The sequence below is a fragment of the Neodiprion pinetum genome, chromosome 5, assembly GCF_021155775.2.
Source record: "Neodiprion pinetum isolate iyNeoPine1 chromosome 5, iyNeoPine1.2, whole genome shotgun sequence".
Classification (NCBI taxonomy): Eukaryota; Metazoa; Arthropoda; class Insecta; order Hymenoptera; family Diprionidae; genus Neodiprion; species Neodiprion pinetum.
The window spans coordinates 25,226,147-25,241,642 of record NC_060236.1 but is presented as its reverse complement, the minus strand read 5'-3'; the positions used below and the strand labels follow the sequence as shown (position 1 = coordinate 25,241,642).

The 15,496-nt window shown below is 37.1% G+C and overlaps 3 protein-coding genes across 3 annotated transcripts; 1 reads left to right on the top strand and 2 right to left on the bottom strand.

Annotated features, from left to right (window-relative positions):
• Window positions 1-952: 952 nt before the first annotated feature.
• On the bottom strand, window positions 953-9,756 carry LOC124219396 (mitotic checkpoint serine/threonine-protein kinase BUB1). The gene is made up of 15 exons (XM_046626895.2): window positions 9,272-9,756; window positions 7,284-7,458; window positions 6,879-7,083; window positions 6,527-6,723; window positions 6,199-6,433; window positions 5,904-6,063; window positions 5,526-5,757; window positions 4,678-5,464; window positions 3,847-4,562; window positions 3,498-3,679; window positions 3,001-3,396; window positions 2,587-2,762; window positions 2,276-2,523; window positions 1,928-2,191; window positions 953-1,765 (listed from the first exon to the last, which is right to left on the bottom strand). The coding sequence occupies exons 2-15, from the start codon at window positions 7,421-7,423 to the stop codon at window positions 1,591-1,593; spliced, it is 4,113 nt and encodes a 1,370-aa protein (XP_046482851.1). The 5' UTR covers window positions 7,424-7,458; window positions 9,272-9,756; the 3' UTR covers window positions 953-1,590.
• Window positions 9,757-10,457: 701 nt separating this feature from the next.
• Ctu1 (Cytosolic thiouridylase subunit 1) lies at window positions 10,458-13,527 on the top strand. The gene is made up of 7 exons (XM_046626913.2): window positions 10,458-10,660; window positions 10,868-11,099; window positions 11,406-11,524; window positions 11,646-11,834; window positions 12,003-12,207; window positions 12,329-13,262; window positions 13,352-13,527. Exons 1-6 carry the CDS (start codon window positions 10,613-10,615, stop codon window positions 12,547-12,549), a joined length of 1,014 nt encoding a protein of 337 aa, XP_046482869.1. The 5' UTR covers window positions 10,458-10,612; the 3' UTR covers window positions 12,550-13,262; window positions 13,352-13,527.
• Window positions 12,110-14,670, bottom strand: Mul1 (mitochondrial E3 ubiquitin protein ligase 1). Its single transcript, XM_046626912.2, has 5 exons — window positions 14,524-14,670; window positions 14,120-14,325; window positions 13,713-13,897; window positions 13,326-13,530; window positions 12,110-13,243 (listed from the first exon to the last, which is right to left on the bottom strand). The coding sequence occupies exons 1-5, from the start codon at window positions 14,626-14,628 to the stop codon at window positions 12,916-12,918; spliced, it is 1,029 nt and encodes a 342-aa protein (XP_046482868.1). The 5' UTR covers window positions 14,629-14,670; the 3' UTR covers window positions 12,110-12,915.
• Window positions 14,671-15,496: the final 826 nt, after the last annotated feature.

Sequence of the window (15,496 nt, the reverse complement as noted above, 5' to 3'; positions counted from 1 at the left end):
TGTCAAGTAAGTAAAAAAAAATAAGAGAGTGAAAATATTTTTTAAAGTGGACAGGCAGACTTACTGCGAAATTAACTCTACTGATCGACTGTACATATATGTATATTTTGTATTCACAATTACCATATAAATTGAAAGACTGTCTGTCCAATTTCTATGACACATAAATAAAGGCAGTTCTTGACACAATCGTACACGAAATAAATAACTTAACCGTTCTTTAGCGCTTTCTTATTCTAATTGTTATTAACACTATGTCAAAGAGCGTAACTGTAATTACAAATTGAAATATCATACTTCGATGCTGCACCGTCAATGTAAGATAAGGCATATTTTTTTTAGCTTTTCAAAGTCCCTGGGCACTTTGTGCTCCTTCGATAGTGATTAGCTATTATACTAAAATACTATGATGTTTAAATTGTGTATAGTATCATTATTGTTATTATTATTATTACTATGATTTAAAGGTCTCTGAGCCTAATGTAATGTATATTTCTATACTGTAGGTACGTATTTAATCATAAAATTATCTTATAGTGTACTTAACGAGCGAACAGAAGCCTTGGTAACTTTATGCGGTCAGATTAAGTTATTGTGTAGATGGTACAGCTGCATGTGTTTTAAAGGCCTTTGAAAAGTGGATAGATGAAGAAAAAAGGTATCTCGCAGAATTCAATGATGTGTAGAATAAGTTGACCATGTTTTCTGTGTTTCAAAATTCTATCTACGAACCACTCACTCAGTCCTGTTGTTCAACACGAGGAGGCACAGTTAAATTATCATTTCCTTCTCATTTTGGACATTACGTAACGAATAGCAAACTATAATTTCAAGGTAAAAATGATTGTTTGAACAAAGAATCTCACCTATCGTCTGAATGTTATAATAGTTATTATTACATACTGTTATTGTTATGTCTGTTCCAAATCGTTGATTTGAAATAAATCAATCATTCACTTACAATTAATGTATACATTATCAAGACTTTTTGGGTCGCTATTGCGGGGGTCAAAGTAAAACATTAGAAGAAGGAAAAACGGTGGAGAAAATGAAACACTAACAATACGATTTAAAGTATTCGATTCGGAAAACAGAACAAGAAGTTTGTGCAAATCTAGCCCAATCAAAACTTTCACATACTTGCGGATTCGAATGGCAATACATTAGTTACTACTACTATAGCTCCACGTTGCAAAATGCTACTCCAAATTTAGAGAGAAAAAAGAAACTAAATAAGTGCCCTGGTTGATGTTTCACCTAATTCGATCTGTGATAGTTTCATAGGTACAAATCGGTTTTTGAACAAATTACGGATAAAATTACGTTACGGAAAATCAAACACGGAAAACTAAGAGAGAAAAGAGAGAAAAGAGATGAAAGAGAGAGAGAAGAGAGAGAGAGACAGAGAAGAAAAACAAGTAAACTCCATTCCTTCCCTACTATGTATAGATATACAGTATTATAATAATGGAATAATAAATATCACAATATTAATTTCAAATTTTATAATTATAATAATAGTAATGAATTCTTTTACTAGGGGGTGGGAAATTGGGGGCATAATGATCAATGGATTCGATTTAATAAGCGTTATCGTTTGTTTAGGGTGTTCGAGAAGGATCTTAAAAATGCTCGCAGATCAGATACTTGTGACAAAGTTTCTTCAAGTACATTGCGTAGCGCAGTGAGGTCAGGCATCTTGTCGCAAGATTCAATGTTCAATAATTCAGTGAAGTATCTTTCCCATGCAGCCTTTTTGACGTACCTGAAAATAATGGACAACGTGGCGTTGATTATAAATTCAGTCCAAGGTGAATGTAAGTAGGTAATACTGATACAAAACCATCCGCTATTTATTAAAAGAGAGAGAAAAAAAAAAAATGTTGACATTTCAAGAATGATAATTTTACAATTATCAGTTATTTACCTTGGTATTTTCGAGTTAATGAACCATCGGCCATTATTATTTGATACACGCATGTAGTTGCCGAAAAGTAGGCAGTGACTCGAGGCGGCTAAGCAATATAGATCGGTTTGATAAGTCCATGGTTTTCCAGTTTGCATTTCGATGCATGTGAAATCTTCAGTTTTAATAACATGCGTAAATTTCGTCGATTCGGGAAATAGACTCATATCAATACTACAGCCAAAATCTATTAGCTGTATAGTCGGTCTAACGTCATCCGAAGGTCTGCCGAAACAAAGTATGGAAAGTTGAAAGAAAAATGTTTTACTTTGATGTGAAAAGATGATGGGAATGAAAACGTATACTCACAGATGCATAAGTAGAAAATTGTCCGGTTTTATATCCCCGTGTATGATCTGACATTTGTGCAAATATTCGACTATTTGCAGCATTTCAATTGTAAAGAATATTGCTAACGGCTCACCCAGTTGTTTGCCAGTAGCTAATTTCACCTGATTTGCCACGGCGAGGAGAGTCCCATACTTTGAAAATTCGGAAACGAGAGTGCTCGCATTATTCGCAACGTAAGCTGTCGTTATGTCCATAAATCCGCGAAGCTGAAGCACACATAAATTGTTTCAAAATATTTCCGTATTATTCATCCTTCGGATTTTACTTACCATATGAGGATTCGTTAAGCGAGCCTTTATTTCTCTAGCAATATAATACTCCCAAACCCAGGCAGGTTTTTGCGTTTTCAAAGCAACCGCCTGACCAGTTTGAAGGTTTATTCCTTTATAAACTGTTCCGTAGGTTCCTTTTCCAAGGCACTTTTCTAAATCGTACGCTTCCGTACCTGTAGAATACGTGAAATGAATAAATAAATATGCATATCATACTTTTCATGCTCATAAAAGTGGTTATTAACTGTCACATGTTTGAAGTACAAGAGCTTGCAGATTTATCATTCAACATTTGGAACTTACAAACTAAGTCAACTCAAGACCAGATTTGTCACAAAATTATCTAAAATGACATATTAAATATCAGTTCATTAGAACTTTAGCATTCGAATTATGAATGAACAGACTCACCAAGCGTCACCATAGTAGAAGGCACAAATTTATTTATATTCGAATCCAATTTGGTATACCCAACTGCATGATGTGGCTGTGGGAATTTAATTTTCCTCAACAAGCCAGTTATCAAGCCTTTGTCGAATGGGTTAATATCCCCGGTAGGAAGTTCAAATGTTTCCTCCTCAACCTCCTCCATAGGTTCATGTTCTTCAAACTCCATGGAATCATCTTTTTCAGGCTTAAAACTAATCGCCTTACGAAGATCGCAACTGTTCTTTATCTCGGACGTTATCTGATCCACATTACGCTGTACAGTTCGCGGACTCTGGGCATGAACTGCTTGAATTTGAGCTCTCATTTTCTGTTCATAAGTTTGATTAGCCGCAAGCAAGAATTCTGTTGATTCCATATCTAATATTCAAAAAAAAGAATTCCAATTATCTCACGTATTACAAAACAAGATTTAAAATCATAGAGAAACAAGCTGTTTCTCGAATTCCAGTAGTACGCACCTTGGGAAGTCGACTGCTCTTTTATAGGTAGTAAATCTTCCCTTGTTAAAGTGAACCCTAGCCCAGGAGTTCTCGTATGAGCACCACTGCTTCCAGAGGAACTTGAAACGTACTCTCGAGTAGATTCCATTATGACGCTCAACTTATTTTCCTCGCCTTCGCAGCTTCGAGTTTCAGTTGGTCTGTATGTAAAGAGAAGAATTATTGATCCCAAATGTAACCCAAGTGACAGATTAGTGAACATTGAAAATAAAATTTTGTACCTCTAGAAGTGATTAACCTTCTTCATTAATCGAATGAAAATAAATCATCATTACAATGATGGCAATGATCAGACTGAAAAACGTACCCTTGAGAACGAATATCATGTTCCTGAAACTGTTGCGTTTCCTTCCCTCTGTAAGAGTGTCTAAAATGGTTGGTGATTGGCGTTGAAGCTGTTAAATGGTTGTTGAACGCTTGTGTGAAGCAAGTTTCGTTTTCACTGGTCAAAGGAGTGATACCAAGGCTTTCATCGACGTATAAATTGTCCTGCTCAGATTGTTTGGGGCCAGCCTCATCCTCTAGGGGACCGTTATAGTCGACGGAAATCGCATTCTCTTTGTCCTCAGCCCCTTCTAGGTACTTGAGATCTCTTCGATTCATTCCCGGTGATTTAATATAAGGCAATTCAGATGGCATTTTATACGGCTTGCTAGATTCCACATCGGGATCTATGTAAGGTGTAAATTGAACCTGTTTCTGAGGCTCCACTCTATTGTCATGTGTCGGTGGTGACCCTATTGCGCTATGATACGATTGATAGCCAATACTACTGTTCGCAGATATATTTCCATAAATATGATGATGCTGCTGGTGTTGTTGCTGTTGCTGATGTTGCATGTGAGTTGAGGGATGATGTTGCTGTTGCTGCTGCTGCGTAGAAATACTGTGTTGTTGATGGTGCTGTTGATGATGATGGTGCTGGGGTTGTTGCTGTTGATGATGTTGCTGGGGTTGAACATGTTGCTGCATGTGTGGTGGTTGAATATGTGGCTGATGCTGGACATGCGGTTGATGATGCGGCTGAAAACGATTAAAAAAAAAGTGCATAAGCGCAAATTCCGCAATTTCCTCGTATAAAAACTCGACGTAATGGTTTACAGACGCAAAAATGACATATTTAGTTATATTAGTTTACCTGCATTTGGTAATGGTAGGCATTATAAGCGTGGTTCCCGTAAGGTGATTGATGTTCAGGACTCGTATATGTGGGCGGGTAGTGTTGATGATTTTCTTGGTCACTGTACGGCTGCATATTGTACTGCTGATGGTGTTTGTTCCCAGTAATCGCATGTTGAGTCATGGAGCTGTCCATGTGTATGTCAAACACAAGTTTACCTCTCGGTTCTACTAAGCCATGATTAATTCCGTTTCCAGGCATAGAAACAGAACTGGCGTTTTGATCAGGTGAATGCCAGAGGTCCTGCACAACGGACATCGCCTCTTTTGTATTTACAGTTATACTTTGCCCCAGCAAATGTTCGACAGCGTTATTTTGCACCGCAGCCCTATGATGCTGATTCATATAGCGCGAGCTGTGGATTTTCTGCTGCCTGTTTAATTCGGCTTCCATTCTCTCCGCTTCCATTCTCTCAGCCTCTATTCTCTCAGCTTCTATCCTCTCTGCCTCCAACCGCCGTCTTTCTAGTTCCCGCTGCTCTGCCTCGAACCTTTGCCTCTCCAGTTCTCTCTGTCTCTCCAGTGCCCTTTGTTCAGCCTCTCTCCTTTGCTGCTGAATATGTCGTTGCTGCTCCAGCTCAAGCTGCTCTGCTTCTTGCCTCTGCCTCTCTAACCTTGACAATTCTTCAGTTAATCGTTTCCTATTTTCATCGCTTTCCCGATGATTATTTTGTACCATTTCGTATCTCTGATCGCCTATTTCACACTCCCCTTTTGGATTGCTCTTGGATAAGCTCTGCTTCGCTCTATGAACAAAATCCAACTCTGTTGAACTGCCCAGTACAGGGCGAAGTCTGTAAAACTTACCTCTTCATGTATTTTTGCGCCCTGATTTCCTCCATACTTAAATCCACGTTGTCTGCGTACACTAGGTCTTTGGGATAATGCACCTTACGTATAATCTCCGAACTTGGCGGGTCTGGGACAAAAACAGGTACATGTAAATGTTCGTGGTACTTGCTTCCATCAAAGAATGGCGTGTGATTCGGAAATAGTCGCAATTTATCCATGTCATTTTCACTTGGGTGATCCTCGTGAACTGAAATCAGAAAAAGTATAATGTCGAATTGCGAATTATGTTGAAAACCGAAAAACCAATTAGAAAAAGCGAAATACATTCCCAATTTTTCCATGGCAATCATAAAAGAGAAAAGTAAATCAAAAGAGCACTGTGAATTTTGTTACCTTTGAAAGATGTTTTGATTGTCGAAGGTATCAATGGGCCTCTTTTAGACGCACTACTCCAGGGTCCAGGTTTTATAGAATTCTCTTTATGCACACTTTCCTCTATTGGCACATGATCCAGAATGCTAGAACCTTTATGCTCAGTTCCGGGTAGATCGTCCTAGGAACGCAAAGGTATAAAACAAAACTATATTAAACTGCACCAATTAAATTATTTGAATAACACTACGAAGAAATAAAAATTCTTTCCTTTCAAGTAAAGAAACAATGTAGCCAAAACAAGGCTTAAACTTACCTGGTATATCTGGATCCTGGCATTTTCTCTGGATAGTTCGCTGGGATTGTAGACCTGCGGTAGAGAACCTGGTAAATAATCACGGACTCTCTGTCCAGTTCTAATGCTGCCAACTTTCTTGCCCCCCCTAATGGCTCGCAGAGAGCTGAATGCCTGACGTTGCTCAGCTAATGCAACAGCTCCTCGTTCATCGCGATGTCCAAGCATCTTGCGAGCCACAGCAAGTTGAAAATTTCTACGCATCAAATAAAAATAAAAATTAGTAAACACTAAAATAATCGGGTAAGTAAATAAAGAAGGGGAAACAAAATCAATTGTTTATCCATACGTTTGAGCACAAGTCAGTTCTTCGTACGGCTGAGCATGCGCAGCGACTCCCATAGAATAAATTTCGTCTGCTCTTTTATAATCCTCATTTTGCTCAAACTCGAAAGCCCATGCTCTGTACATGTCTGCGACCATAGTACCGATTCCGTTGTGGTGTAAAAGTTGGTAAAGTTCAAGGGGATTTTTTTGCATACTTATCTGAAAAATACAATGCCACAGGCTTAATTGTTGGACTTTTTTGAAAATCACGAATTTATAATCATATGCGCTCGATTACGGTAGATTATAAAATTGGTGAGTATTCAACACTAAAGCAGACAACAAACAATTGGAAATCTTTGTAATCGACTTACATAATTAATCCACAATCTTATAAATCTACGATCTTGATGATATTTGGTTTCCTTCTCGAAAGTTGCTAGACATTGCTGTAATAGCCTCCCAATATGGGAATCATGGCCACTTCTTGGGAAACTTTGTTCTACCCATAGGATATAATCGTACCAATTTTCCAGTGGGTCTTCACCTTGGTAATTTTTAATAGCCTCTTCATACATGCTGTAGAAATTTACCACATATTAGTGTTATCGGAAATTTAAGTAGTATATGTAATCACCTTAAAGAAATTCAGCCAATTTCAACATTTTATTACACAGCACAGGAATAACATATTTGTTCAAAAATACAGGTAGCCAGTTTACAACAGGCAGTAACAATCATTAATTGTTAATAATTATTCAAAATTAATAAACACTCACTGTTTCTCTTGTTGCAGCATCTGCTGCGCATCAGAATCTTCCTGAGCACGTAGTGCTGTTCCTAATTGTGTAGCATTTCTTCCGTGGCGTAACGGTTGAATGTTCTCCTTACAGAGAGCAATCACCGTGGCAGGATCCATGGTTTTCTCTAGGTTTTGCTCTTCAGTGTCTCTACCTAACAAAATCATAATCGAAGAAGAATGCTTCTCAATTATCTGTTTGAAAATCAAACACTGGTGTTTATTAAAGAAAAGGATTTGCAACAGAGATGAAACCTTGTATTAAATTTTTTTTTCTAGATAATTGTAAATGAATAACAGTGGAAGTTCACGTAGTATTTCGATAAAATTTATATTCGTCAAAAAAAGGAATATTAAATACAAGCTTTAATTTTTGATAATTGTTATCTTAATATGATTTACTAAGAATTTTACCACATTTCAATTAACGTTATCGTAAAGATAATTCTCATTTGCATAACCGAAACAAGCTGCGCTATGGATTTATGAAGGTGAAAGTGTTAGTGGTCGGCTATTTTGAAAAGTAGGCCCACTGGTCGGCAGTGGTTGTCCACTATTGGACCAACAGTTGGCCATAGGTATTTTATTACAGAAATTTATCACGTACCAAGTCATTAAAGAAGTAATCGTGTCGTAAAAGTATAGATATAAATTAAGAAAACAACATGCATAATTTTGTAAAAAAATTATTGGTTATGGTACCTGTTAAAAAAAAGTTGATAACTATGGTCAAAATGGGAAATTTTTTGGTTAATCGCCAAGTTGTATGGTTATGGAAGGAAACACCTAATTCTAACAGGAGGTAAAACACAAGTAAATGAAACAAGTGGCCGACCATTAACCCGAGGCCCACAACTAACCCATTCTCCCTATTTTATTTGTAATATTCATTTGATACACAGTAATTTAATCAGACAATATTTCAGTAGTATTTCGGAATCTCGCTGAAATCTGTGCAACAGAAAATGAAATTTTCAACAGATTTTATATTCTCGTAGCATTTGACAATGTAATTATTCAAAGAAAATGTTATAATTTCAAGAATCAATGACAGAGGTTGGTGTTTCAATCACATATTCGTTTTATTATGAAAAAAGAATGATTTCTGTTTCAACATTTGTCGAAACGTCAAAAAATATAGCTATAAAATTTTCAAGTACAGAATGTTTACTTATGAAGAGTCTAATTGTATATTAGGCTGAAATTAGTAACGTTACTTTAACGATGCATGTTAAGAAAAAATTGTTATTTCGCACCTCTAGGAATGTCTGAAATTTATTAACACCATGATAAATAAAACATACTCATATTTTGCAAAGCCAACTTCTTGAGTCATTCTAAAATTGCGCAATAATGATTTTTATCCCCGATATTTTGTTGTGTCAACGTTACTAACTTTGGCCTCAGAATTGAATATACATCCATTTCGACTTACAAATCACAAATCTAGAATTGTGAAAATAGGGTGAATCAAAGCACTGATTTGTGTCATTTAAGAGCACCATGTAATTGTAAAAAAATAAATATTCGTTAAAACTTATAATTGTCCCAACAAAGACTCTGAATTTTCGAGGGGTTACTAAAATATTTGATTTTGAGGTAGGAATTCAGATAAACTGTCTGTGAATTCCAAAGTTTCTATAAAATAAAGAAATTTCAATTTGCTGATGATTTCTGATTAAAATGTTGAAAAATATAATTTATCTAATCGAATGTAGGGTTCGAATTAAAAAAATTAAGAATACTATTGACATTCCAGAAATAGAACGAGGAAAAACACGATGTGCTAATTGCTCGAGGAAAAAAAAGGAAAGTCTTTCAACATCCCGTTTAACTGTAAGAGTAACAAGAGCTGTTTTCTGACAATTACAAAGTGACTGTTGCCCTGCAGGGGAAGGGAACGCCAAGGGTATCTCAAGTAAACGTTATTTTTGAACAAAGAAGGGGCAGCTGCAATAGAGTACTTACAGCATCGTATCCTCGATGATGTATTTTTCTCGGCGTAAGGTGAATGCGGAGTGAGATATTTGAAATAAGTATCAACGATCTTTCACCGAATATATGTTCAATAAGGACGCTCTTCCTTATATCCAATCGGTTAGGTTAGGATGAGTTTCGTTCAACGGCCAGCCAGCCGTCCGTTCAACGGAAGCTGCTGCTCTTAATGCATCAACATTCGACCAACGGTTTTATCATCTCAACCGTCTTCTGCTACGGGTTACTTTCAAAAATGCAGATCATCGCACGTTTGGTTAATTGCTAAACAACTGACGTTCCGGTAAATATTTCAATTTACGAATAACCGTTGGTACTTCATCGGCCCTTAATTTCTGCTTGTTTATCAAACTTTTCTTCCTTTTAATATTACACTCTTCATGTATCCGCTACGAATGCGTATGTGTTAGAGATGCATACATAAAAAGCACGGACCTTCCATGAGAAAGGGGAAATTAGCTACGGCATTGAGTAACAAATATAACCAGACTGAAGAAAGCCAATCCTATGGAGGCTTGCGTAACACATACTAGCCAACCACAGAGGTTAGAAAGTAGAACGTATGTATTTATCGGATTTATGTAGTTCATAACGAGTTCATTAATGCCTTGAGCTTTCGGCTAACTTGTTTTCGGTCCGAAACAAAAAGCGAGCTCCATTCTATATGAATGATGCTGCGATCGCAGAATACCCTTGTACCATTAGCAAATATTTTCATTCAAACGTTCTCGGTCGAACGAACAGGGTGCTTGTGCTTCAGGTATCTTAGGGTTTTGCACGGGGATTTGTGTAAACTAGAGTAGAGTTAGTACTGGTATTGTTAAAGATGGCTGACCTAAAGGGGTTGTGGACTAAAGATAATGGGGTTTTGTGTATATAAACAGCTCCCGCCGATAAAGAAGCTGACGTAGCTAATTGTCTTTCAATTCTTTAGTCAGTGTGCTTGATTTCTATCACATATCCTAATTCCGTCGGGTATTTTTATTAATATGCCCTCTGATTCATTAGATATGTTGACTGTTAGAGATATGTTACGAATATTAATTAGAGAGAATGTCTGACAATGAATCGATCAGCGTTCGTTCAGCGAAAATCTATTAGTGTCAGAGGGCGCTCGTAGACGGCTCCTCCCTGTTGTGTTCAATGTAGTCAGCGTTCTCGTCACTGCAGGCTCACTGACTTGCAGCAGCTCGACAAGCACGGAGAACTCTGTGTTGACAAGTTATTAAAATCTGAAAATCCGTGCAACCAAATCCAACCTACTTCAACATTTAAGTGATATATTTTCTGTCAAAGTTCATCAAGCAGTCTATAATGCCCGTACCCTGCTCCGCGAAATGTGGAAAAAATGCTACCCTCAAAGTAAGTGACAACGCCTTGTCACGCCGTTGCGAAAATATTAGCTCATGTTAGGTTAAGTTAGGTTAGGTTCGTTCACGTTATCAAGGGTGCGTTTTACTTACACATTTTTTAATACAATCCAATACTTTTAACACAAACGTTCGACTGGGTTTATTCATAAACCACTATCTGAGTGAGTTGATGTTCATGCGCAGATTTCTTTTCTAGAGACCGAAGACTGGGGACGCTCTGTGCAAGGAATGCTTTTTCTGGGCATTTGAAATGGAAGTTCATAACACTATTGTAAATGCCAAGCTATTTCAAAGAGGTAACAAAGTTGCAATTGCTGCCTCGGGTGGTAAAGATTCTACTGTACTTGCTTATGTGCTGAAGTTATTGAACGAACGATACGATTATGGTCTTGATCTATTTCTCCTCTCTGTTGATGAAGGTATCACAGGTAAGTCGAAATACGTCCCTTTAGTACAATCCTTGATTAATAGAAACTTACCTGGTTTTGTTCGAATTTTGAGACGATATACTGTTTGTTTTGCCAGCGTTTATTAATCTAATAAAATCATCAGTTGCGCAGGATGTACCGAAAGAATTTTGAATTACCACATAACTAAGCCAATTGAACGTCGCTACTTGTAGTACTGCTTCTTATTTACTATACTTTCAATAGGAGAATATGAGAATGACACCCTGTGCCTAAATTAACACCATTCTCCCAATATATACGCTATACCATTACATTTTTATCTAGGTTATCGTGACGATAGTTTGCAGACCGTTAAGCAAAATAAAATCGATTATGAAATGCCATTGAAAATCTTGTCCTACGAGGAGTTGTATGGATGGACAATGGATGCAATTGTAGCACAGGTAGATCGGTGTTTATGGAAAGATAATCAAAGAATTTGAAAATATTCTTTCTGTGTATCCTCTAACCTAAAATCTGTACTTCTAATTAAGTTGTATTATCTAAAAATTCGATAAACATTAGGTGGGTCGCAAAAACAATTGTACATTTTGTGGGGTATTCAGGCGGCAGGCTTTAGACAGAGGAGCTGCTTTGTTGGGCGTAGATTGCGTCGTTACGGGACATAATGCTGATGATATTGCTGAAACGGTTCTTATGAATGTCTTAAGAGGCGATATCGCTAGATTACAGCGATGTACATCTATCATCACAGTAAGAAAAAAAGCTTTTTAATTGATTTCTGGGATAATTTCTAAGTTGCTAATCAAAGGAAATATTAATAGTTGATAAATTCTTCTTAACTAAACCATTAAATCTCCTATTTCAAATAATGGTAAGAAATAATTTTGTGATGTGCGGATAATTGGAAAGTTTTTTTAGTCTGGTGCAGACTCGATAATGAGATGTAAGCCATTGAAGTATACGTATGAAAAAGAAATAGTCATGTATGCCTATTTCAAGCGTCTGGTATATTTTTCAACCGAATGTATATTCGCTCCTAATGCATACCGAGGTTATGCTAGGATGTTTCTCAAAGATCTTGAGAAAATCAGACCCTCTTCAATAATGGATATTATTCACTCGGGTAAGATTGATGATCATGAAATACGAAATTGTAGTTCGTTTCTTTTGAACTTTAGTTATAAATTAGTAGAAAAATCAAATAAAATATACGAAATATCAACTCGTCCCTTATCGTGCTTTAGGAGAGAGATTATCCGTCAGAGATGGAATCAAGATGCCAGAGAGGAGGAACTGTACTCGCTGTGGATTTGTATCGAGCCAGGAAATCTGCAAGGCTTGTGTTTTGTTGGAAGGTTTAAACCGCGGTCTGCCTAGACTTGGCATTGGAAAGTCCAATAAAGCTAAGTTACTTTTAGCTGCAAACACAGAAGATAGAGGCAAAAAAAAAACGGTGGATTTTTAACTGTAATATAAACTAGACTAACTAATGAGAATAATACTAAAATTTATATTTTTTACACGATCAAGTTTCATTAAGTCGATCTTTTGTATGCGCCGAACTTGAGTGAGCTCATTACCGATTGATGAAGTGAAAGCCCATAAGTCATAAGGTGGTGTTATGAAACGCTGCTGCCCATTTGGCTTAAATAGTCAAATTCTAATAATCAAGGGGAATCTGATGCAATACAATCATCTGACTTTTGGATAGCTACGGTAACTAGAAAGACTTGACAGTGTTGTTTTCTCCAACTAAATATCTTTAATTGTTAAAAAAAATGTATACATGCGAAATTGTATATAATGTCAATTTTTCACCAAAAATTCGTGACTATATAAAATATGCGGGATTTTTTTGCGAAATGGTTGTTCTGCATACAGGGCATTGAGTAATAATACCTTCGGCGCAATCTTCACACAGACAGACGTGCCCACATGGAAGTAAAATGATTTCTTTTGGATTCGAGCGACATACAACGCAGATCTGATCTTCTCGCAAATCTTTGTCTCTCACTCTCTGTCTTCTTTCTTTACGTGACGCAGCTAACGATTCCCTCAATTCTTTGGCCAATCTTTCTTCTTCTCTATCCTTCCAGTACCTCCTTACTACTATTCCGCTGATCAGAAGGCCAATGCCGCCAAACATTACACACAACCACCTGAAACCAATATAGTATCGTGAGAAATTTTTTCTAAAATTTATGTCAAAGTACAACATTGCTAACAGTCATTCAAATATACCAGTATGTTTTTTTTCGATCATCCAGTTTCCTCAGAAGCGAGGTAACGGACATGCTGGTCAGGTAATAGGGTGTCCCATTGAGCGGTGGTTGTAATCTAATACCTCCTGATCGAGCAACCGTTTTTGACAATTCCCCTATGCCAGTGATAATCGCCCCATCTCTCAGCATCTCTTCAGTCGACTGGAGACCTCTCTGGCGAACCCCTAAATGGTTTTAAACTATTTGAGTGAATTGTCACACCACAGCTAGAGTTTTTGTTGGTACATCAGTAGGATAGAATAAATGAGATGCCAGTTCGGTTTCAAATAAGATAGCAGAAGATGATCGACATTGCTTAGCAAATTTTTCTAAGATCAGAAATACGAATAAACACAAAAAAACACACCTGTAAAAAAACCCCAAAGGTGATCTGTAAATGTTGGTACACTCGGTTCAAAGTGATCCGATATAGTGTCCATATCTAGTATTTCCGCAGCAAGCGCATCCACTACTTCCACATTGTAAGTACCATGTCGCAATACAAATGGTACATTGTTGTAGACTTCTTGTATCGTTCGCTCTTGATCTGACCTATGCAAATCATCAATATCACCAGATTCAATGTTTGTCTAGAGATAAAATTTTAGCTGGGAAAAATGCTTGTTCAAAAAGCTTCTGTACAGATCCCTGAATGATGTTGTGTGAATGACTTTGAAAGACTTGCTGATTTTCAATAATTTATCTCGATGACGGATTAGAAGAAGCAATTTTACAAGCTTATCTGTAAAATTGATCAAGAGATAGAAAACAAACCAGAAACCAGTTGTGGTTCGAGCGACGACATGTTCCTTGACGCTTAATTTTTGAACGACACCTGCTAGGTCTTTGTTTTTGACACTATAGAGAGGCTCGCCAAGCGGCTTGACGATTCCTCTTATCGCTACGTAATCCAATTTTTGACCTGACGTGTTGTCGAGTATCTTGCCAAGGTCTGTGCCGACATCGTAAAACTCTGCGCCCTGGTAGAGAAAAAAAGTAGACTTGAGATAGGGTTAAAATTGGAGAGTCAGCGAGAACTGGGAAGATGGTTAAACCTCGTGCAGGAGTATTTTTTACAAACTGAAGCATGCGGCAAGAAATTGTGATAAAAACATTTTTCTTTTTTATTGCAAAAACTAGCGATAGTGGGATTAGCGAGTAAATCATTTGTAGGTTACCTTAACGGCGGTGAGAGCATTCTTACAGTGATAATACTGCTTCAAACATATACCAAAAATTATCCCATCTACTCCAAGCGCAATTATTTCCCCTAAATACTCCATGATTAGGTTATGTTTTTATCTATGAAAATTCTGATGTTCATATTGCAAATTTTACGTGTATCATTCTACTCAATTTCGTTCATTTTTATACGGATATGTATGTGCGTACAGATTACGCCAGGTTCTGAGTCTATCCGGCGAGGCCAGGAATCAAGTTTTAAAACCCTATAACCCAAAAATGTTGCTCCCTTTTTTTGTCTCTTTCATGCACCCGGGTTTTTTCTGCCTAATTATGTACGTATCTATGGCCTCTAACTATGGACCTATGCTTTAAACGAAGATCGAACTGTCCGCGATGTATTCTTACCCGTTAAAGAAATTCGAACGCCCTGATGGTAAATGGCTAGCGTAAATGTTTGAATCAACGGTTGCATTTTGTGCCATATGTCTTCTTGACCGACTGAAATTCCGTTCCAATCCCCGAATGCGAACGTAAAATCGATCGTCCTTTTTCTAGTAGATTGTTCGTCATGCGTTGAGTTGCGGAACCATGAAGTTTTCATCCAAAAAATTATGATTTATGTCCTATTCGAATAGACGAAAGAATTAGTTTTTGTGTGATTCTGACGAATATTCGTATCCCAAATAGCGTTGTAGTTTATTTATTTCTTTTTCTAGTTGTCAAATGCGAGTGTGAATATTTTTTCGAATATGTTGGTTTAATATTTATTCGAAGAACTGTAGTCTCAGGTATGGACGATCTGGAATATTCGATAAAGTATTGCCAATTATGACGAAACCTTTAGTAAAGTAGAAGAAAAAATTTTTTTTTATTACAGGTGCGTCACAAGTCTGGAACAATCTTTTTTGAAGACCTCCTGTCTGGCACTTATAAATACAAGAGACGCGATGTTATCAATTACGATAA

Bases quoted from the DNA above. Each gene is read 5' to 3' on its own strand.
- LOC124219396 (XM_046626895.2), bottom strand. From the start codon at position 7,423: ATGGATCCTGCCACGGTGATTGCTCTCTGTAAGGAGAACATTCAACCG. The intron at 3,397-3,497 runs GTGCGTACTACT...TTTGAATATTAG, and splicing joins AGAGCAGTCGACTTCCCAAG to ATATGGAATCAACAGAATTC. The intron at 2,763-3,000 runs GTGAGTCTGTTC...CGTATTCTACAG, and splicing joins TTCTACTATGGTGACGCTTG to GTACGGAAGCGTACGATTTA.
- Mul1 (XM_046626912.2), bottom strand. From the start codon at position 14,628: ATGGAGTATTTAGGGGAAATAATTGCGCTTGGAGTAGATGGGATAATT. The intron at 14,326-14,523 runs GTAACCTACAAA...TTTCTCTACCAG, and splicing joins ATGCTCTCACCGCCGTTAAG to GGCGCAGAGTTTTACGATGT. The intron at 13,531-13,712 runs GTGTGTTTTTTT...AAAACCATTTAG, and splicing joins CCTTTGGGGTTTTTTTACAG to GGGTTCGCCAGAGAGGTCTC.
- Ctu1 (XM_046626913.2), top strand. From the start codon at position 10,613: ATGCCCGTACCCTGCTCCGCGAAATGTGGAAAAAATGCTACCCTCAAA. The intron at 10,661-10,867 runs GTAAGTGACAAC...TTTCTTTTCTAG, and splicing joins GAAAAAATGCTACCCTCAAA to AGACCGAAGACTGGGGACGC. The intron at 11,525-11,645 runs GTAGATCGGTGT...GATAAACATTAG, and splicing joins TGGATGCAATTGTAGCACAG to GTGGGTCGCAAAAACAATTG.